The 20639-nt window shown below is 42.1% G+C and overlaps 1 protein-coding gene across 3 annotated transcripts; it reads left to right on the top strand.

The window, feature by feature from the left end:
• Positions 1-1734: 1734 nt before the first annotated feature.
• Positions 1735-20328, top strand: LOC109902054 (ETS translocation variant 1-like). 3 transcript variants are annotated; one of them, XM_031790397.1, is made up of 13 exons: positions 1735-1857; positions 2236-2356; positions 2792-2882; positions 3213-3260; positions 7887-7940; positions 12773-12902; positions 13916-14107; positions 14397-14644; positions 16558-16626; positions 16729-16797; positions 16989-17158; positions 18306-18407; positions 18579-20328. In XM_031790397.1, the coding sequence occupies exons 2-13, from the start codon at positions 2312-2314 to the stop codon at positions 18804-18806; spliced, it is 1446 nt and encodes a 481-aa protein (XP_031646257.1). In that variant the 5' UTR covers positions 1735-1857; positions 2236-2311; the 3' UTR covers positions 18807-20328. The 3 variants fall into 3 exon arrangements, with proteins under 3 accessions (XP_031646257.1, XP_031646265.1, XP_031646271.1); XM_031790405.1 differs by lacking the exon at positions 1735-1857 and adding an exon at positions 1925-2042 and having other exon boundaries at positions 18579-20013; XM_031790411.1 differs by lacking the exons at positions 1735-1857; positions 2236-2356; positions 2792-2882; positions 3213-3260 and adding an exon at positions 3290-3934.
• The last annotated feature ends 311 nt before the right edge of the window (positions 20329-20639 follow it).

The raw sequence follows: 20639 nt of genomic DNA, 5'->3' as shown, positions 1-20639 counted from the left end.
GACAGCTTATCCAGAGCAACTTAGAGTTAGTGCATTCATTTAGTGCATTTATAGCTAGCTGGGACAACCACATATCATAGTCTTAGTAAGTACATGTTTCCTCAATAAAGTAGCTATCAGCAAAGTCAGAGCTAGTAGGGGGGGGGGGTCAGGTGTGAGTGTTAGTGATATCTATCTTTTTTAAAGCACCAGACTGCTCTCACTGTGTGTCAGTGTCGTATTGACTGTGATGCAAACCTGTCCTCAGTTGCCCAGTGACCTGGGATTTACTTACAGGTCAGTGCCTTCTGCAGGTCTGAGGCACACAGCAGTGCATCCCTTACATTAGGGGAGAGCTGCAGCTTTAGCAAGTCCCTCTGGAACCACTTCAAAATGCTGTTTCCATGGTCACAAAGTGTGTGTGCTCACATCTGTGTGTGTGTTGCCTCTGATTGAGAAAGAAGGACAGAGGAAGTGTGTGTGTGTGTGTGTGTGTGTGTGTGTGTGTGTGTGTGTGTGTGTGTGTGTGTGTGTGTGTGTGTGTGTGTGTGTGTGTGTGTGTGTGTGTGTGTGTGTGTGTGTGTGTGTGTGTGTGTGTGTGTGTGTGTGGACGTGTTTAACTATACTTGTTGGGACCAAAATGTGGGGACATTTTGTTGGTCCCCACAAGGTCAAATGCTATTTCTACGGAGTTTAGGGTTAAGGTTAGAATTAGTGTTTGGGTTAGAATTAGGTTCAGGGTTAAGGTTAAGAGCTAGGGTTAGTTTTAGGGTTAAGGTTAAGTTTTTGGGTTAAGGTTAGGGTTAGGCTAAGGGTACGTGTGTGTATGTGTGCATGCGTGCGTGCGTGCGTGTGTGTGTGTGTGTGGGTTGGTTATTCTATCTAAACAAGGAAAAACATTCCTCGTGGGGACATTTCCCATGTTCCCATGAGGACAAAGGCTATTTTAAGTTTAGGGGTTAGGTTTAGGGTTAGTGGTTAGGTTTAGGGGTTAGGGAAAATAGGAGAACATAAGGTTTGTGTGTGTCTATGCGACTGTGCGTTTACACGACTGTGTGCGAATGCGACTGTGTGGGTATGTGACTGTGTGTGTGTGTGTGTGTGTGTGTGTGTGTGTGTGTGTGTGTGTGTGTGTGTGTGTGTGTGTGTGTGTGTGTGTGTTTGAGCAAGAACGTGCTCTGAGAAACATGTTCTCAAACAAAACAAAACAGGTTCTGTACACAGGTAACCTATTTCCTTCTTCAAATGTAGTGTTATGTTCTGTTAATTACTGACCCCTTTAAGGATGGAGCACCCTTGGTCATGCGCAGTGTTGTTCTATGTTATTCTGGTACTAACTCGTTTGAGTAAATGTGAAGCTCCAGTTCAATTGCTTGTATTCAGAGTCTTTCTTATTACATAAATAAGTACTAAGTGTTAAGACACTACAATGGCTCAAGTAAAAGTATAATAAGTGTCTTTTTAAAAGCCCAATTTTTGAGAAACATTGTGCAAAGTGATAAAGTTTAAAACAGACATGCACATGCAAGCACAAGCACAAACACACACCCAGATAGACAGACAGACAGACAAACAGTTGTGACACTGTTCCTCACAAGTTGTTCTCTTTAGAAGTTAAACACACATGATTAAAAATGTGCCTGATTGAAGGGTGGAAATCGGATCCAGTGAAAGACTGACAACCAATAGGAAACGGAGCGCCTTCTTTTTCCATGGGGGGCCCCAGAAGGCGAAGCCAAGCGGCGCCAAACCAACACTAGAGCTGAGTGTGAGCAGGCTTCAGCCGTCAGATTTAGCAGCGGGCTTCACATCGCTGACTTTTGTTTCTTACTAAATACAGACAGAAACCCGTGAATGAATGCGGCGCAGATTAATTAGGTGAGTGTCCCTATTATTTTATTTTCTATTTTGTGTTTACGACATGCTTTAGAGTATTATTTAGTACAGCTTTTGGTCACGTTAGGTGGTGGTTCTCAATATGTATCGCCATCCTTGCGCACAGCCTATAGCTAGAAGTGGACCGTTTGTAAACAACCTTATGCATAGCCTACCTTTTTACAAAGGTGAGTAAACACAACTCATTGAGAGCTATGCAGCTAATATGTCAATTATTTACTTTTGTAGTGGGATAATCGTAGTGCAAGTTCACTGCGGAGGTGTTTGTACCTTTATGAATGAAACTGTTTCAGGTCGACTACCTTGGCAAGTTTAGACGGTCCATTCATTTTATTCTTCCCCCAATCCATCTTGATATAGGGTGGTCGGACGGCACACTCCGCGGACAATTCTGGCTAATTGCTTATCAATTAAAGTAGAGCATTAGCGTTGGAGAATGGATGGGATTCAAGACCAACAAGTGCCTTATATTAAATCCAATGTGAGTGAGAGACACGTTTTTTTTAACGTATAACCCGAGACCAAATAACAAATAAACAGCACTGAGATATCAGGAAAATGTTATTCATTACTGTGTTATTAAGTTGATGTAAAACCTGCAAGCTGGTCACTCGGTCGCTCAGTCACCTCCTCCATGTGCAGATGTATGAACGGATAGCGTAATATTTAAACTATTACTGTGTAATACATGATGTTATATATATTCTAAGAAATATTGTAATAACGTTATTACTAGTAATCACTGAAGTGTTGCATTCCCTCTGTAGTTATAGGTAAAGAAAATGGACAGGGGCTAGTTTAAAAGTGTGTGAGATGTGTGATTGATGGCCATCTATTGCTCTCTCAGCTGTCATCTGTGCTAGTACACAACAGAATCACTCCAGTGGGAGACATTGATTTGTTTCCTCCCGTTTAGAGGCCACAAGGGAAGACAACTTGCAGTGAGAGACCGGCAAATGACAGAAAAAGAAAATTAATTAACTCTGACCTAGCCCTGGACACTGAAGGTAGGTAGAGCAGAGGGGAGGGAAAAGTTAATTTCACGGCTTCTTAACATTTAGCTAAATTCAATTGGTTTGTGGCCACCTGCACTCGTAAGCAAAATCTCAATTACAAGACATTCACCTGTGAAGATTGCGAGTAGCATCTGTCAGTGGCTACAGACACAAATTGAGTTGTTATTAGTTACACACGTGCCTCTGAATCATCTGGCCAAGCCTCCAATGGCCTTCTAAGCCTATCAGCCTGTCATAGTGGAGGGAATTGTTTCTGAAGCTTTTTTTGTCCTGTTTTTTTCTTCCCCTCCATGATTGTCCTCCATTGTTTTATTCTCCTAGAACTCTTCCAGGACCTCAGTCAACTGCAAGAGACCTGGCTGGCGGAAGGTAAGTGTTTACCCGTTTACTGTAGTGTCGAAGCTCAACAAGCTCAATTGGTTTAAAAGACATAGTAAGAGAATTGGAGAAAGGGAACGGGAAAGGTAGAGATGTAGAAAAAATTGGCCCCAAGTTCCATTCCTACTAACGTGCAGTCCAATTAAAGCCTGTGTGGAAGAGGCACCTTGTGTGTCATGCATACATTAGAGACTGTGATGAGCGTGGTCTTGAGGGAGACTGAGGAGGCTCTACCCAGAGTGTCATCACAAATTACCAGGAGAAAGCTCTCCGCTGCTCACTGTCTCTTCTGCTTTTGGCAAGAGCTAACGCACGCGAGCCGCCACCACCGCACCACCTCCACCGGTCCTCTACCATCTCCTCTCTATCGCTCTCTCACACTCCCTCACTCATTCTCTTTCTTTTCCTCTCAGCGCATCTCTCTAGAAATCATCCTCCATAGCTGTAGTATCAGCTGTCTTCTCCGTTTCTTTATCTTTCTATTGGAAGAAAAATAACGGATTTACATGTTTTTTTGTTGAGAGTTTATTTTTTGTTTGTTTTTGTTTATTGAATTATTTTTTCTAATGGCAAGACTTGCTCTGTGTGGTATAACTCAGACGTGATGCTTCAGGATTTAAGCGCGGGTGTCTTCTTTCCGCCCTGTTTGCAGCACAGAAGTTTTGGTTAGTAAAGAATATTGATCATATTGTGCCTGTACCATTTTCGTAAGATGCATGTTTCATATGTTTGTGCATGTCTAAGTCTGTAAACGTATTAGTCTGTCGGTTGTATCTACATTTGATCTTCTTGAATGTCATTTACATATTGAAAATGCTTTTCTTTGCATGGGACATTTGCATTAGTTTGCAATGTTTCTTCCTTACAATTGATTGCTAATAAGCGGCAATATGCATTAACAGAAAAACATGGCCTTTTATTCTTTAAAACTTTTGTTGCTACATTTCTGGATGTTAATATTGCTTTGATTACATTTAGAGTGACCTATAAATTATAATATGCAGTATGTCCAATCTATGTTATTGGCATTAGGTTTTAAAACAGGAAATCACAAAGTTTCTGACTCTGAGTAAATAGTGGTGTAAATATGAAGTAGGTTGTGGATTCAACGTGTGAGTTCTTTGTAGCTTCTATAAAAGTAATCTACATTACTTTTTAATCATTTTAATTTCCCATGTCAATATGATTGTAAGCATGCATGACAAATCTTGAAGTTTGTACTTGCCGCTTGCTTAGGGACCGAAACAAGCCCACGACATTATGTTCTGTACAATGTGGTCCCATCATCTTATCTCATATTGTAAATGCACCATGTGTTCCCTTTCTACAGAAAATATAACTAAGTTTATCTCTGTATGTGGGACATCTTTCTCAAAAAAATGATGTATCCTTTATTTAACTAGGCAGGTCAGTTAAGAACAAATTCTTATTTACAATGACAGCCTAGGAACAGTGGTTTAACTGCCTTGTTCAGGGGCAGAAGGACACATTTTTACCTTGTCAGCTCAGGGATTCGATCCAGCAACCTTTCGGTTACTGGCCCAATGCTCTAACCAGTAGGCTACCTGCCGCCCCAATGCACTGCATATTTACTTTTCTCCTTAAATGCACTGCATTTGTGAACTGTGGACTGCATTATGGAAGACAAAAACATGCCAACATCTATTTAGCTAACTATTTAAAACAAATTTCGTTTGGATTAGAATTAGGCTACATTTGGTATCAATAATGACATCATTATTTTGTTGTTCAACGTATGTCAGTGTCAGGGCTTTTGTTCTTTGTTGGTCTCTCAAGCTTTGAGGGGAATCGAGGTTTGATGACAGAATGAACTTTTGATGATTTATATTCAGACCACATATTTGAAATTAATCTAGAAAAATGTGTATTTATGGTAAATTGTTTAGATATTTTCTTCAGCTCTACTGTTGCGCTATGTTAGTATTGAACAAGACAACCTGTTTCTTTATCCAGTAGGCCTTAGTCTCTACTGGCAGATGATTCTAGTCTAAAGTGTAGATCCTTAACCAGTAATATACATTTTTATCATACTCTATCAACTGTGATGTTTTTTGAGGTTATCTTATTACATTTTCCAAAGAGGTAGAAAAATATTTCTCCCTGCTTTGCACAGGTGGATGGGCAACTTAATCATTGATGAGATTCATCTATTCTTTAATACATTTAAAAATGCTTGCAGTGTAATTTAGGGGTTTTAAAAATGAAAAGTATGCTTTGAAATAGATATTGGAATACTTTACCAGCTACTCTCTGCCAGTTAGATTATGAAGTATATACCGCAGGGCTTGTAAAAGAATAAGATGTCGTTTTAATATTTTAGTATTTAAGTGGGGGAAAAAGGCCTTGTTTCCTGATATAGATATTACTGTAAGGAGTACAGTTCTGCATGTCGTGGATCATTGTGATGTACGTTTCAAGATTGAAGTAGATTTAATAAATTACTTCCTGTCCATTAAGATAAAAAGGAATACCTACCTACCTATATCAAAGATTTATTCATTCAGGTAATTGGAAATAAGAGGAGGAATTATGGGAGACAGACTGAATTTCTGACATCACAAACCGAGAGGTTGAAGGGTTCTTAACCTGGCCATTTTGGCCAAGGCTATTTTTCTCTTTCTTTTTGGGAGTTCTTCAAGTATCATTTTCACTTTGAAATCTATTCGGTGAGGTTGCCACAATTTTAGAATACTGTCATTTTTTAAATAAAATGTTGACACAAATGTGAAAATGATAGCTGATGCTGTCTGGTCTATTGAATTCAAACTTTTAAAAGGAGACAGTAAATCTTTTCCTCAACCCGTTCTTTTCATCTCAGCCCTGTTGTTGGCGCGCTAGCTAGATTTGTTTGAAACCTAACACCATCAGACACACAGTACTTGTAGGTACAGGAGCCTGATGGTGTTGGGCTGGGATGAAAAGAATGGGCTGAGGAAAAGACAAAGGATGTGCCACTACTACTCAGGGCCTGTGTATGGGGCTTGGCTGTTTTTCTTTTCTCTCTCTCTCTCCCTCTCTCTTTCTTTCTCTCTCTCTTTTTTGTGAATGGCGGCAGAGTTCTAATTTTGGTGCTCTCCCCGGGAATTTTTGCAGGGATCAGCTGGCCCATTCACAGACTGGGTCCGGTGACTCATGCATCCGGCTTCAACATCACTTTCTCCCTCTCTCCTTTCGTTTCCGACCTGTCTGTCGCCATCCTTCTTCCCCTCTCGCTTTGAACCTTGCGACTTTGTGATGCCCGCAGTGCGCGTTTGTCACACAGTGCTAGCGAACTTGAGGTAGAAAGAAGTTGTACACGCTTGTGGTGGAGACATTGTTTCCTTTTCTTTGAGTGGTCCGGCTTGCACTGGGTGAATGTTTTCCAGTCATGGTTTTGTGGTGGAGCCAGTATTTTGAATTGAGAGAAAGTTCTGGTCTGTAATTATTTGTAGTGGCAAGGTATGACATTATTTTGCACGAAAAGGTGCTTTGTAGTTCTTACAATGGCCATCTTGATGCAGAAATCACAGTGCACACCACAATCCCACTGCAAGAGGGGGCTTGGCTGGCACAAAGAATTGAAGTCAGCAGGTGCACAGGGTTTTACAATTATACTTCAGTTGCTGTTATGTTGATCTTTACAGTATTGCACCATACCATATAATTCATCTTTCCTAGTGTGTATCAGATCAGTCTACTGTATTGACACTTGTTTTACAGTGAACATTAGTTCACACAAGGCTTGACCTAGTAGTTTTTCACGTGTTTTTCCACCACGCATATTGTGAGAAAATAGGTTTTTCCTTTTTCTATTTTGTTGGATCGTTCCTTTTCTCTCATTTTGAAAAGTGAAAATACAAAACATGATCATCTGATACAGACCTGCCTCGACATGATACTGATTCAGTGATAATGAGAATCCACCTCTTTGTGCGTAAAAATAGACGTGCTAATGACACATTTAAACATTTCTCATATTGCCGTTTGCCACAATTCTCCAAACTCGTCAAACTTCAGGGACCTAAAAAGTGCACATATGTGTGATATAAATATGTACATGCCTAATTGGACCCTGTGCAGAGCCTTCATTGTCTTAGCATTAGCCGAAAGCACAGGAGTGTGAATGATAGGTGAAACACTCTGGATTGGAGCAGAGCTGACTCGGCAGGTACAGGTGGATTCAGCAGTGGGGAAGAACCCAATTAGCTACTGTTAACAATGGGTGTTATTGCTATCGGCGTGGAGATAGCAAACTCCTGAAGCTACAGCATCATCTAAAAATGGACCAGACAACCTCAGGACATATGCAATCAAGAGAAAGACGGGAAGAGCAATACATTCGTTCTCCCTAGAGACTGTTATTTTAGCTTTTAGCTGCTCCATTTGCATTCTATTTGTCCGTTGGTGCATTATAACTTGGATAAACATTGGGAGGATTCTGCATTTACATTGCTTTGTTCATGAATAGATACATGTCCATAAAGGGATTTTTTTTATGTCTTTAGAGGCTTTTTGCCAAAATAAATGATTGAGAGGGTTAGACTGGATATCATGAGTCTGGTGTTGTCCATCGGCATGAAAATCACTTTTTCCTTTCCTCTCTGCTTCTTTCTCTAGCTCAAGTTCCCGACAATGACGAGCAGTTTGTCCCAGACTACCAGACTGAAAACTGTGAGTATATGATGCCACAATGTTATTGTATTTGTGTATGTATGTGTGAGTCTATGTGTTTGTGTGTGAGTGTATTTTCCCATGTCTCTCAGTACCCCCACCTTCACTCTCACATGTGGTCTCCGGAGAGCTAGTCTTGCAGGTTGGCAGACAGGTGCAGAAGAGAAGGGGTGGAAGAGAGGGGGTAGAAGAGAGGGGGTGGAAGAGAGGGGGTAGAAGAGAGAGGGTCGAAGAGAGGGGGTGGAAGAGAGGGTAGAAGAGAGGGGGTGGAAGAGAGGGTAGAAGAGAGGGGGTGGAAGAGAGGGGGTGGAAGAGGGAGCTATGATATTATAGCACTGTTTATTTATGTAGGAAAACATCAAAATATTTTGAGTCATTTGCAATGAGTGATAATAATCAGATATTGTTTTATGTATATATATATATATATATATATATAAAAATCTCAAACTCAATATTTTCCAACAGTATTTTATCCTCTGTAACTGTCAGCATTTGTTGTGTTGGTTATACTGGAAGAAATCCAATATGTCTTGACATAAATGCACTATACATTATAATGCACTTGGTGGCACAGTACAATGAGCATTTAAAGTGAGTGGAGACGAGGCTGTTGTTGGCACAGTGGGGTTATGAAGGAAGTCAGCCAACGTGGAGACAGAAGTGGAGTGAGTGGAGCTCAGTGGGATCCAGTGCTAGCACATGTCTTTTAGATGAGCCAAAAGGCCTGTGCAACAGTGAGAAAGCAGGAAACTGTGTCTGTAATGACCATTACCCCACTTTTATCACTCACATGTTAGATATTCACCTCAGAATATTTTGTTCATTTCAATACTTTTATTTCTACATTTGTCTCAAGAAACTGTTTGCCTTTGAGGAACCTCCTACCAGTTTCTCTGAGCTCCGTAGACATACAGTATGGTACATATCCACTATAGGATCCAAAATGGTTGCACAGTAACATCCATAAGGTCTTGAGGTCCCCATGTCCTTCAAAGCCATCCAGGGCCCATCGTGTCCATTGTAGTAGGGGACTGCTGACCATAGGAAACGTCCTGTTGGCATGCTGGAGCAGACTGGAGAGGCAGAAACAGATGGTGGGTGGGAGGGCGAGGGCACTGTGGTTGGGCTCTCGAGCAGGCGTCCCAGCCTGCAGGACTCCAATATGGGTTTCACCAAGGAGAGAGTGAGAGAGGATGGTGGGATTGTTTAGAGGTCAATAGAGGTAAAACGAGGTGTATGACATGTACAGTCAATTCATTCATACGGTATGAGAAAATAGACATAGAGAACAGGTGGAAACATGGAAATAGATCACTGCGGATATTTTTGACATTTTTTTTTGCGCTTCATAGAGAAGCATTCACGTCCTCACTTTATCACTTCACTTGTGGACAATTTTCCCATGTCCATCAGCCATACTTAACATCACATTTGAAGGGGAAACTTCCAGACATTGAATCTTAAGGCTTTGCGCATGGAGGAGACATTTTCTTTGTCTATTACCTTCAAATTTAGTGGTTTCCAAGCTCTCATTAGCATAACTTAGCAGGGTATGAAGAAGTACTGTAGATGGTGTAAAATGAGACCACATGTAATCAGCGGATAGGAGCTACTAACATTAACAGTAATGACAAGCACTTACACTGTGTGAAAATGGACGTTTTTTTCCCCCTGTTGCCAAAAGACTGATATTTTATGAATGGACTGGAGAAATATCTGCCAAAAGTAGACTTCACTGTAAATGCCAAAATACACAGTTTGTAACCCAATGCACACAACTGTTGCCCTCAAGGGGGTTTTGTGGTAATTAGGAATGATTGGCACCAAAATGACATTTCTTAGCTTGCAGCTAATATAGTGGCTGTATTGAGAAAATTCACTGTGAACGGCATAGCTGGTTAGGGGGTATTTCAGATATGATTTAAATAAGGGAACCAAAATAATAAATGAAAGAGATTGTGTGCACTGCAAAGCATAAAGTCAGACAAAATGCAAATACACTCAAATCTGTATTTATAAAAATCAATGATCAAAATGTTGTTTTGAATCAAATGTATGGTTTGGTTTCTAAATAAGGAATAGGGCCAAACAAACAATAGTAATTTATCAAAATACTAAAATGCAATTAATGTGGGCAAGCATAACACATGTTCATTTTGTACAGAAAACTAGCCAAAGAAGTTGACAGAATATTTGAGAAATTCAAATGAAACCATTCAAAATGATGTAAATAACTGTCAGAAATGCTTGTTCTTAAAATGCACAGTCATTTAGATAAATCAATCTGTAGATACTCACAGCAATTTAACATTGATGGACCTGACATTCTAAAAAGGTTTATCTGTTGTCATTACAGGTGATGTTTTCCATATTGATTGGTGTACCTTGGCACCCCACTGATAAATCTATTGTGACATTTCCATCTCTATTTTAGGTGTCTCTCTTAGAGCGCATGAGCTGTTCTTAACATTGTAGTTCATTCAGTTCATGTGCATATTAACTTACTGTGTTGTAGGACAAATACATCATTTCATAAACCATAATTATATTGAACAAAAATATAAATGCAACATGCAACAATTTAAAAGATTTTACTGAGTTACAGTTCATATTAGGAAATCAGTCACCTGAAATAAATTAATTAGGGCCTAATCTATGGATTTCACATGACTGGGCAGAGATGCAGCCATGGGTCAGCCTTGGAGGGCATACCAGGCCCACCCACTGGGGAGCCAGGCCCACCCACTGGGGAGCCAGGCCCAGCCAATAAGAATGAGTTTTTCCCCACAAAAGGGCTTTATTAAAGATATAAATAAAAAATATAAATGCGACATGAAGAACGTGAAGAAGCCGGATTTGAGGTCCTGGGCTGGCGTGGTTACACGTGGTCTGCGGTTGTGAGGCCGGTTGGACGTCAAATTCTCTAAAACGATGTTGGAGGAAGCTTATGGTAGATAAATGAACATTAAATTCTCTCTGGTGGACATTCCTGCAGTCAGCATGCCAATTGCATGCTCCCTCAAAACCTGAGATATCTGAGGCATTGTGTTGCGTGACAAAACTGCACTTTTTAAAGTGGCCTTTTATTGCCCCCAGCACAAGGTGGACTTGTGTAATGATCATGCTGTTTAATCAGCTTCTTGATATGCCACACTTGTCAGGTGGATGGATTATCTTGGCAAAGGGGAAATGGTCACTAACCAGGGATGTAAACAACATTGGAGAAAAATAAGCTTTTTGTGTTGTCTGGGATTCTTAATTTCAGCTCATGAAACATGGGGCCACCACTTCACATGCTGCGTTTATATTTTTATTCAGTGTATGTCCACTAATAAATACATGTACATCACAAAACAATCATTAATACGTCTCTGTTACTTATTGTACCTCTTGCCATAAGCCTTTAATTAGCCAGATAAGGCTGCAGCCTCTGTGTCTGCGACTCCTGTGACGCCGTTCGACCTCGTCAAAGGTCTCCCCTCAGGAGGTACCACTTTGACCACCGATCGATGACCCGTAAAGGTCGCGCCCCACCGAGGCCAGCGAGACCTGTGAACATCCCCTGTGCTTTGCCCCAACGTGCCCCGTGCATCAGTCCCCTGGGACACAGGCGTCAGATGGGGTGTTGACAGATCGACTCCTCCACACAGAGAGACTGTGACACTGTCACACAGGCCAAGCTGTCAGTCAGCAGTGAGAAACTCAAAACATCCGCTTCTCTCAGCTCCTCAACCCCTAAACTACTTCCTCAGTCATCAGCTCTGGAAAGGGCTTGTTTTCTAAGGCCCATTCTAGAAAAACATACACTGGCCCGGCAATCCCCCAGGTAGACAGTTGAACATGGTTCTAGCCCTAAATAACCAGAGAAAAGACAAGCATTTTTAGTGCTTTGTTTAGTTTGATTGATTTTCACTTCCATTCATGATCGGTATCTACTTTGTTTTGACGTCACAGTGGGTCGAGATGCGGATTTTAACATGAAGATTGACAAACTTCTTCCTGTCAACGGTAACGAGGAAATGATTGTGCCATATTCTCTGCATAAGTAAAGCACTTTGGGATTATACTCTCCTCAGTAGTTGTGCATGTGCCTGGTGCAACCGCGTGTGCATGTTCGCGCACGTACGTAGCCTACGTGTGTTTATTAGCGGTGACACGCTAGCTCTCCAGGTACCCGGGACTGACTTGATCCTGAGTGACTTGGTTTTCATCACCGTGGCCAATTGAATTAGTGTTGATCATGACTCAAGATGATGGGATGTTAATCAGGACTGATTTGGCACTTAACAGCTTCTTAAATGCACAGGCCACTGTGGGAAACTGGGCATAGGTACAGAGAGTGGGTTCAGATCAATGGGCCTTGTTAGTGTTGTCTGGACAGTATTGGCAGTTAGCTGAAACGTGATAGGGATTTAGTGGTGTCTAGCCCTGCTTTGAGATTGTCATATTTCAGGAAGGAAGAGACTCCCATTGTGTAACTGCGAGAAGTAAGTTACAGTGAGTGATGAAGACTGGGATTCTGGACTTAGAAATAGAAATAGTCTGCATAGATATTCCCGGCCCTGTCCTTAGGGATAGCAGTGGAGTAAGATGAAGTACTGGACATGTATACCTATTACCCAAGTGTTGAATAAGGATTTTGTATGTGGTGGAAGGGCCTTTAAAATAGGTTTACTTTTCATGGGGACTATATGACTATTGTACATTTGGACATATAGAGTACTGATAAATAATGAATTAGTTACTGAATAAATGTTTCAACGTCATCAATCTAATGTCTCCCTCTCCATCCTCCCTCCTTCCCTCCCTCTCACACATGCATGTCATAGTGGCATTCCACGGACTGCAGCTGAAGATCAAGAAGGAGCCCCACAGCCCCTGCTCCGAGCTGGGCTCCACCTGTGGCCAGGAGCGGCCCTTCAAACTCCACTATGGGGAGAAGTGCCTGTACAACATCAGGTAGGTAAGCCACAGCACCAGCCTCAGCTTGATAAAATAAGTATTAACAGGTTGAAAACATCCGAGCTCTCTGCATCAGCCAGTATGACATCACATGAGGTTCCACTTTCCCCTATCTGGAACCAACAGAGCCAGATTGCACACAAAGAAATAGACTAACACACAAAAATGAACATTATAGGTTTTGGTGGTTTGGAAAATATCCTGTGGGATATTGAAGTAGTATTTATTTTACCTGTAGTGAAATCTCACAAGGATTCTGCAGGTAAATCTGGTTTGATGAAAATGAATCACATTTCGTACAGTCTTTTTTTCATCCCCACAGGTTGTCCAATATATCGCCACGTTGTATGATGGATAATGACTGCTTCATTATGATTGCTTGATAAACTACAGTACTTCTGGCTTCCCACCCTGTTTTCAACGTTGTATTACTTCCTTCCATTTTGAGAATTCAAGACATTGGAATTGCAGCCATTCCCTATGAAACAAAAGGCCAGGTGCTGTGCTAAATGTTTCAAGTGGGATGCGCTTGACTTGGGGAATAGATCTAGGATAATATACTGTCTACCTAAGGTGTTTTTTCAAATGAACCAAAATGCCTATGGCACAATAATTGCCTAGTTACATCAAATCTTTAATTGATTTGACTTGTGATATATGGCATTGTGGCATATGCTTGCGATATTACAGTGCTGTGTACGTCAAGGGTCATCTTGAAGATGTATTCTAGAAGAGGAAACACAAACGTATTTTAAACCCTAAACATACGCTAAAATATATATATATATTCTTAAAGAAGGAAAATGTGTCAAAATTCAAGTTCAAAATTTTGCCCGAAAAGTTTTTAAACTGTCATTTTGACAATAACTATAACATAAAAGACGATTGGATATGGAAAAGGATAGCGTTCAAATACTAGGCCACACTACAATGGCTTCTGTCAAATGGCATGTGTCGACATAATGTAAAAACAACAACAGACTGATCCCTCCACCCCGTGTGTCTCTCAGTGCCTACCAGCAGCACAAACACCCCACAGGCATGAAGCCCTCCAGCCCAGCGACGCCCCCCTGCAGCAACCCCGTGTCCCCCCTTCGTAATGGCTCCCCCACGGCCATCCCCACCCCCAAACCAGACAGGACGTACCCCCACCTCCAGCCCTCCCAGCCCCTCCCGGACAGCACTTACTCCATGGACCACAGGTACTGTACTACACAGCTACTGTATACTGTGGGCTACCACTACATCATCTTTAAAATGGCACTAACAAAACATTGTCGACATAGTTTCAAGTGCACATTTTAAGTTTATTTGATCATTATAGTACATTCAGTACAGCTTACCAGAACATAGATGTACCATTCTAATTATGCACAACAGGTTGTATAAATTGTCAAGTTTTAGGTATAAAAATGTGTATTGATGTCAGTCCATCTGTCTCAATCGGTTATCATGAGAATTTGTGAAAATGTCATTTTCTTGCCTTTTCAGATTTCGACGTCAGCTGTCGGAGCCCTGCCACTCGTTCCCCTCCCCACCGTCGATGTCTCGGGACGGAAGGCCCATGTACCACAGACAGATGTCTGAGCCCAACATCCTGTTCCCCCCACAAGGCTTCAAGCAGGAGTACTCCGACCCCTTGTTTGAGCACCCTGCCATGGTAGGGGCGCCCATTCCCCCCACGTACCCCCCCTCCATGATGATCAAACAGGAGCCCAGGGATTTCACCTATGACTCAGGTGAGTGGGTGTGTTAGTTGTCCTCTTCTTTTTTGGGGGAGGTGGTGGTGGTAATAGAGATGCAGTAAAATGTGTTTTATTTAATATTGTGGTGTCATTGTCTTATTTAGTCTTTGGTGTTTTAGTAGGATCCCCATTAGCTGTTGCGAAAGCAGCAGCTCCTCTTCCTGGGGTCCAACACAGAACAAGAAACATGAGATAATACAGAACATTAATAGACAAGAACTGATCAAGGACAGAACTACATACCTTTAAAAATGTCACACATAGCCTACATATCTATACATACAGCCTGCAGGTCTTGCTTTGTGGAGTGTGGTGTCAATTAAGCATTTCATTATTACGGACAGACCTCTCCCCACCTTTACGACCGTTGAATCTATAACCTTGGTTAGAGCTATAGAAAAATGTAGCCTACTGTATATTTATATTTTAGTGTACATCATTAGAGAAATATGACAAATTCGGCCAAAGGACACTCTTTTCACTCAATAATATAACCAAATACTTGAGCATTTGGACCCACCACAGCATCAAACCACCCTCTTTTTAATCAGACCAGATAGTTGTCATTTGAGGAATGGGCCTGTTGATTGGATTAACCCATTATTAGCGCAGGGGTTTCTGGTTTGGGTGTCTGTGCCGGGCTCCATTTCCTGTGGTGCTCTAATGTCTGTGCCTGGTCACAGTCCGCCCCCGCAGAAGGGGTGGTGGGGTGTTCTAATCCTGCTGGCTTCATTCATAAGCTAGAGCCAAGGAGAGATTACTGTGGAGTGGTGTAATAGTGTGCCCAGTCAGGGTGGAATGTGGCGTCCACTCTGCTGCCTCATGCAGAGAAAGATTTCAATATAAACAGCACTGAGAGCTCCCTTTGAGTTGGCCTTCTCTCTGTAACATGAGCCCTTTTCAACAGGGACATGTTCATAAGAGAGCGCGTACAGAAAACATTTGCAACAGAAAACTAATGTTTCTATATCCAGGTAGTCCTCACTATTTACATCTGAGCTATTCAGCAGACTCTCTTATCCAGATTGACTGACAGTAGTGAGTGCATACATTTTCATACCGTTCCCCCGTGGAGTGGAACCCACAGCCGTGGTGTTGCAAAGCACCATGCTCTACCAACTGAGCTACACAGGTTTATTTCAGTCTGTTGTCTTCAGTTTGGTGCCTAATGAACACTACCCTGCAAACATTTACGCAGGTTTCCCAAGTATCTCGATGGCGTGGATGAACAGAGGGAGCCCTTTTCCAGCATGTTTTATATCCCAGATTGACCATTTAGGCGAATTTATTAGCAGTCATTCTGCAGCTTGTTTACTAGACCAGGCCTGTGGAGAGGATGGGAGGGGAGCCTGGTAATTTCATTAGCAGTAATTTCCTCTACAAGCCCATTACTTTGATGAAGTTCAGAGAAATGTTGATGGCCCTAAATGAACGGGGTTAGTCATTTTATTGACCATTCACTTTGTAACTGTTTCGGCCCTTTGATTGTACCCAGCAGCTGTAATGTGGTAGGAGGGCCAGACATATACAGTATAATATTATACTGTTGTAAACGGTACCAGTGAAGTTGCAGTCAGTGAAACAAAGCCATCACAGCCATCATGCTTCACTGCTGAAGAAACAGAACAAGCCGAAAACATGCCCAACATTTTATGCTACATTTATTCCAATGCTGCTAATAGGTTATCTTGAGTTTAGCCTAGACTACGACACTGCACTGTTCAGGACTAGTGTCATATTGTGCGCTTAGTGTTGGCTGAGCTCCAGTGTCATGCTAGAAGACATGTTCTTTAATCAGGGGCAGTGGTGCAGTGAGTGAGCAGTAACTGACTGCTCTCAGATAGCTGATACTGTCCTTAATGCTCCCTTAAGGGCTTCTAACACCCATTCTTCCCTGTCTCCGGCAGAAGTGCCTAGCTGCCATTCTGTCTACCTGAGGCAAGACGGCTATCTGGCTCACAGCAGCAGGACTGAAGGTGAGGGATGACGCTTGGAGACATGCATGTTGGTTGGGTTATTCATCCCGTCCAAGTTGCCGTTTCCCTAACGTGATTTCTCAACACTGTCTCGTCTCTCAGGCTGCATGTTCGATAAAGTCGCAAGACATTTCTACGACGACACCTGCGTGGTCCCCGAAAAGGTTGAAGGTGAGATGTCCAAGAAACGGCTGCTTTCACTTGTAATTTCAATCAAAGATATTCATTGAAATGTGAAATAACAACCTCCCCTCCCTCCCTCCCTCCCTCCCTCCCTCCCTCCCTCCCTCCCTCCCTCCCTCCCTCCCTCCCTCCCTCCCTCCCTCCCTCCCTCCATCCTCCTCCCTCCACCCCCCCTCTAGGTGACATAAAGCAGGAGTCAGGTCTGTATCGTGAAGGTCCAACCTACCAGCGCCGAGGCTCACTGCAGCTCTGGCAGTTCCTGGTGGCTCTCCTGGACGACCCGTCCAACTCTCACTTTATCGCCTGGACCGGCCGGGGCATGGAGTTCAAACTCATCGAGCCAGAGGAGGTGAGTGCATGTCTGTCTCATCATATTCCACATGGAGTATCTTTGTCCCTTCAAGCAACAGTGACCATATTATTCTGATCATTGAAGTGAGTTTGAGGTGAAATCTGTTCTTCAAACGGTCAGAATAATGTGTTAGGAAACGTTTGAACGAGGCAATGTACCGTACTGACATTCCTTTTTTATTGCCTCACCACGTGCTAAAAGTATGAAATCTGATCAAATCAAACAAACTGTCAACCAGAGAGTGGCCTACTAAACGTTTCAATGAACCTGTTCCTAAAAATATAAACGGTGTTGACGGTTCTGCCCTTTGAAATGGAACAGGTCTGGGTTTGTGCGCTCAAATCGCAGACACAGAGGCACAGTCAGTGTCTGGTGTGTTGGTTGGGTAATGGTTAGTGGAGTGTGTGTGTATGTGTGTGTTGGGGGGGTAACTTGACATCGGTCCACATGGCCCAACTCAGTGGGACCAGCCAGCTGCAGCGAACAGGGGGGCATTCATACCATCAGGTGACCAAACGCGCTAACTTTGGGCTTTGGGTGGCGGTAAATTCTGCCTTTGGCCCGGGCAGGTGTAACACATGAATGAGCATGAGGACATGAAAGGGGGTGCAACGTTTTTAGTGTTGGGTCCAGGCAGAGAGGGAGAGAGAGAGATACAGGGTTAGAAAGAGAGAGAGAGAGACAGGGAGAGAGAGAGAGAGAGAGAGAGACAGGGAGAGAGAGAGTGGTATACAGAGACAGTGGGAGCAGGGCTTTAGAATGGAGGATGGGAGGTTGTGTGGTCTGGTAGACAGGTGCTGTAACATCTGCTGCCTGCTCCACTGGGTGGGTGACAAGTTCCTAATGAACACATCCCTGTCAAGGGGTGTGCAGTCTGGTTCCACTCTAATTGCTGTTATTAGGAAATATGGATTAGTAAGCTTTGACATTTAGACAACGTCATTGCATTTTTACCGGGAAGTTGTGCAACAGGGGGCGTGTTATGTTCTCACCTCTTATTATGCACAAGGAATATGTTACAAGACTGAAGCCACTAACCTGTACAATGTGATCCTTCTATGACATTCTGGTTCTATTCATTTCACCATAACCATTTCCCCTTTGTTTATGTGTGTCTGTCTGTTCGTGGATGTGTGTGACAAAGGTTGCACGTCGATGGGGAATCCAGAAGAATCGACCTGCTATGAACTACGACAAACTCAGCCGATCGTTACGCTATTACTACGAAAAAGGCATTATGCAGAAGGTAAAAGAGGCCTAAGGCAGCACCCTGACAAGAGACATATGACGATGGTTCCACGTGTGATTAGCTGTAATATAGTCTTCTCCATAGTCAACCATGGGCTCTGACCACTGTCCCTTTGGGGACAATAAAGTTCATCTCATTTCATCTTATCTAATCTTATCTTATCTCCAGGTGGCAGGGGAGAGATACGTGTACAAATTTGTGTGCGACCCCGAGGCTCTGTTCTCCATGGCCTTCCCTGACAATCAGCGGCCCGTGCTGAAGACGGACATGGAGCGGCAGATCAACGAGGAGGACACAGTGCCGCTGTCACACTTTGACGAGAACATGGCCTACGTACAGGAGGCGGGGCCCTACTGCAACCCGCCACACCCGTACAGCGAGGGCTACGTTTATTAACGTAAAGCCCCGAGACGCCGAACTGGTGTACTTCACAGTCGCTACGGAGGGGAAGGACTTTGTCATTCAGAGGATCCCGACTCACCCTCTCTCACAAACACCACCCTTTTTCTTCCATTTTATTTTTTGACGTCCAAGCTGTGCTGCAGGATGGAGAGTGCACTTTATGGACTGACTGACAGTTTGTGAACCTGCGGGGGCTAGCTATGTAATTTGGGTCGTTTCAGATGTTTATGTTGAATTTAAAGGAGGGATTCTCCCCCCCCCCCCCCATAAGCATGCCGTATTCGTATGAGACAGGACTCAAAGGCCAAAGGTCACATATGGACATATTCCTGCAGTCTAGGCAGCTGAATCCTCAGAGCTTGAAGAAAAAAAATCCTCCTGATCTTTTCGACAGCTACAGGAAGCATCCTCAATTATTTCTTTCATTCCTCTTTTTGTTCAATTGCCCTTTCATCTCCATAATGTGTACTTTCTTACTCATTTAAGTGAATAATGCAATGTATTGTAATGACATGCTTTTAAGATACTTTTATGGTGAAGTGACATAATTCTAGACTTGAAACAGTAATGTAATTATAAAAATCTTAGTTGACATCTACATGCTGCCTTGCTGCCAGTTTTAAACGTGCCCCTTTGCCAGTACTGACTGACCCACAGTGCATCATGATATGACTGAGTTTTGGGTTCCTTTTCAAAACTGCATTGACTGTGTAGACCTGTAGGAATTCGAAACGATCAGATGCAAACAAATTCACCCTAAACATACTTTACTATATGTAATTCAAATGACCTGTATTCAAAAGACAAATGAAGCGGAGACTGTACCTTATTTAGTCTTTGTATTGTTGTGTATATCACACCAGCGGCCAACTTAATGAATTACATATTTATAACAAACATTTCATTCTGATTTGTCCTACATTATACGACACAAATGTATTTTATGTCAATGATGTGTATTACTTCAGCCATAACACGAGTTATCTGATATTTCAAGGCCACAATGTGGGAATTGTACAAAACAAACATTCCCTTTATATCCTATCACACGATGTTGTCGTCCCCCTTTTAAAATCAAACGTAATGTGAGGAATGCATACAAAAAAGAGATAAACATGCTAATCAAATCATATCTAACTTTTTCCTTTTTGTTTGTAGACAAATGATGTACGTGTTGCATTTGAATAAAAAGGTATCAGAACTATTTTGAATTTTCTAGTATTATAAAGATCCATGTTCTATCTGAAATAGGGTTTCCATGTATAATCAGGTAAATGCACATTGGTTGCTGCTTCGAATTGTAACTGTCATTTTATAGTCTAAGAATAATGGCAAACTGCAATCTGCAATTCTACGTTCTGTGTTTAAGTGTTTTGTTTAGTCATATGTTTTGTTTTATATTCTTCAAAAAGGGAAAAAAATGAAGTTCACGATGAAGTTCTGTAAAAAAGTATACAGGTTGGGATGGAATTAGCAATAGCCAAAATTCTGTAATAAAATAGTGCTGAAAAACTGGTACATGCGTGATTGTCACCCATGAAAATATATACATGTTTTTTTTGACCATGAATACAATATTTTCAGATTTATTAGCAAGTAAACATTTTTAAAGAGAATTGAAGTATGGGATCTTGGTGAGCTATCTACGGCAACTACTGAAATAGAACATATCATTTTTGTTGTCATTTCCACAGCCAATTTTACCACAAAACCTCTTATTGCATAAAACATAAATATTCTGTAAGGTTTCAAAACCGCATTACTCAGTAAGGATGTTGTAGTTCATAGATTTATTGACAGGCATAGACAAATTTAGAGCAGTTCAAC

This window comes from Oncorhynchus kisutch, linkage group LG2 (genome assembly GCF_002021735.2).
Source record: "Oncorhynchus kisutch isolate 150728-3 linkage group LG2, Okis_V2, whole genome shotgun sequence".
Taxonomy (NCBI): Eukaryota; Metazoa; Chordata; class Actinopteri; order Salmoniformes; family Salmonidae; genus Oncorhynchus; species Oncorhynchus kisutch.
The sequence above is the reverse complement of the archived record's forward strand: the minus strand, read 5'-3'. Positions and strand labels throughout refer to the sequence as shown.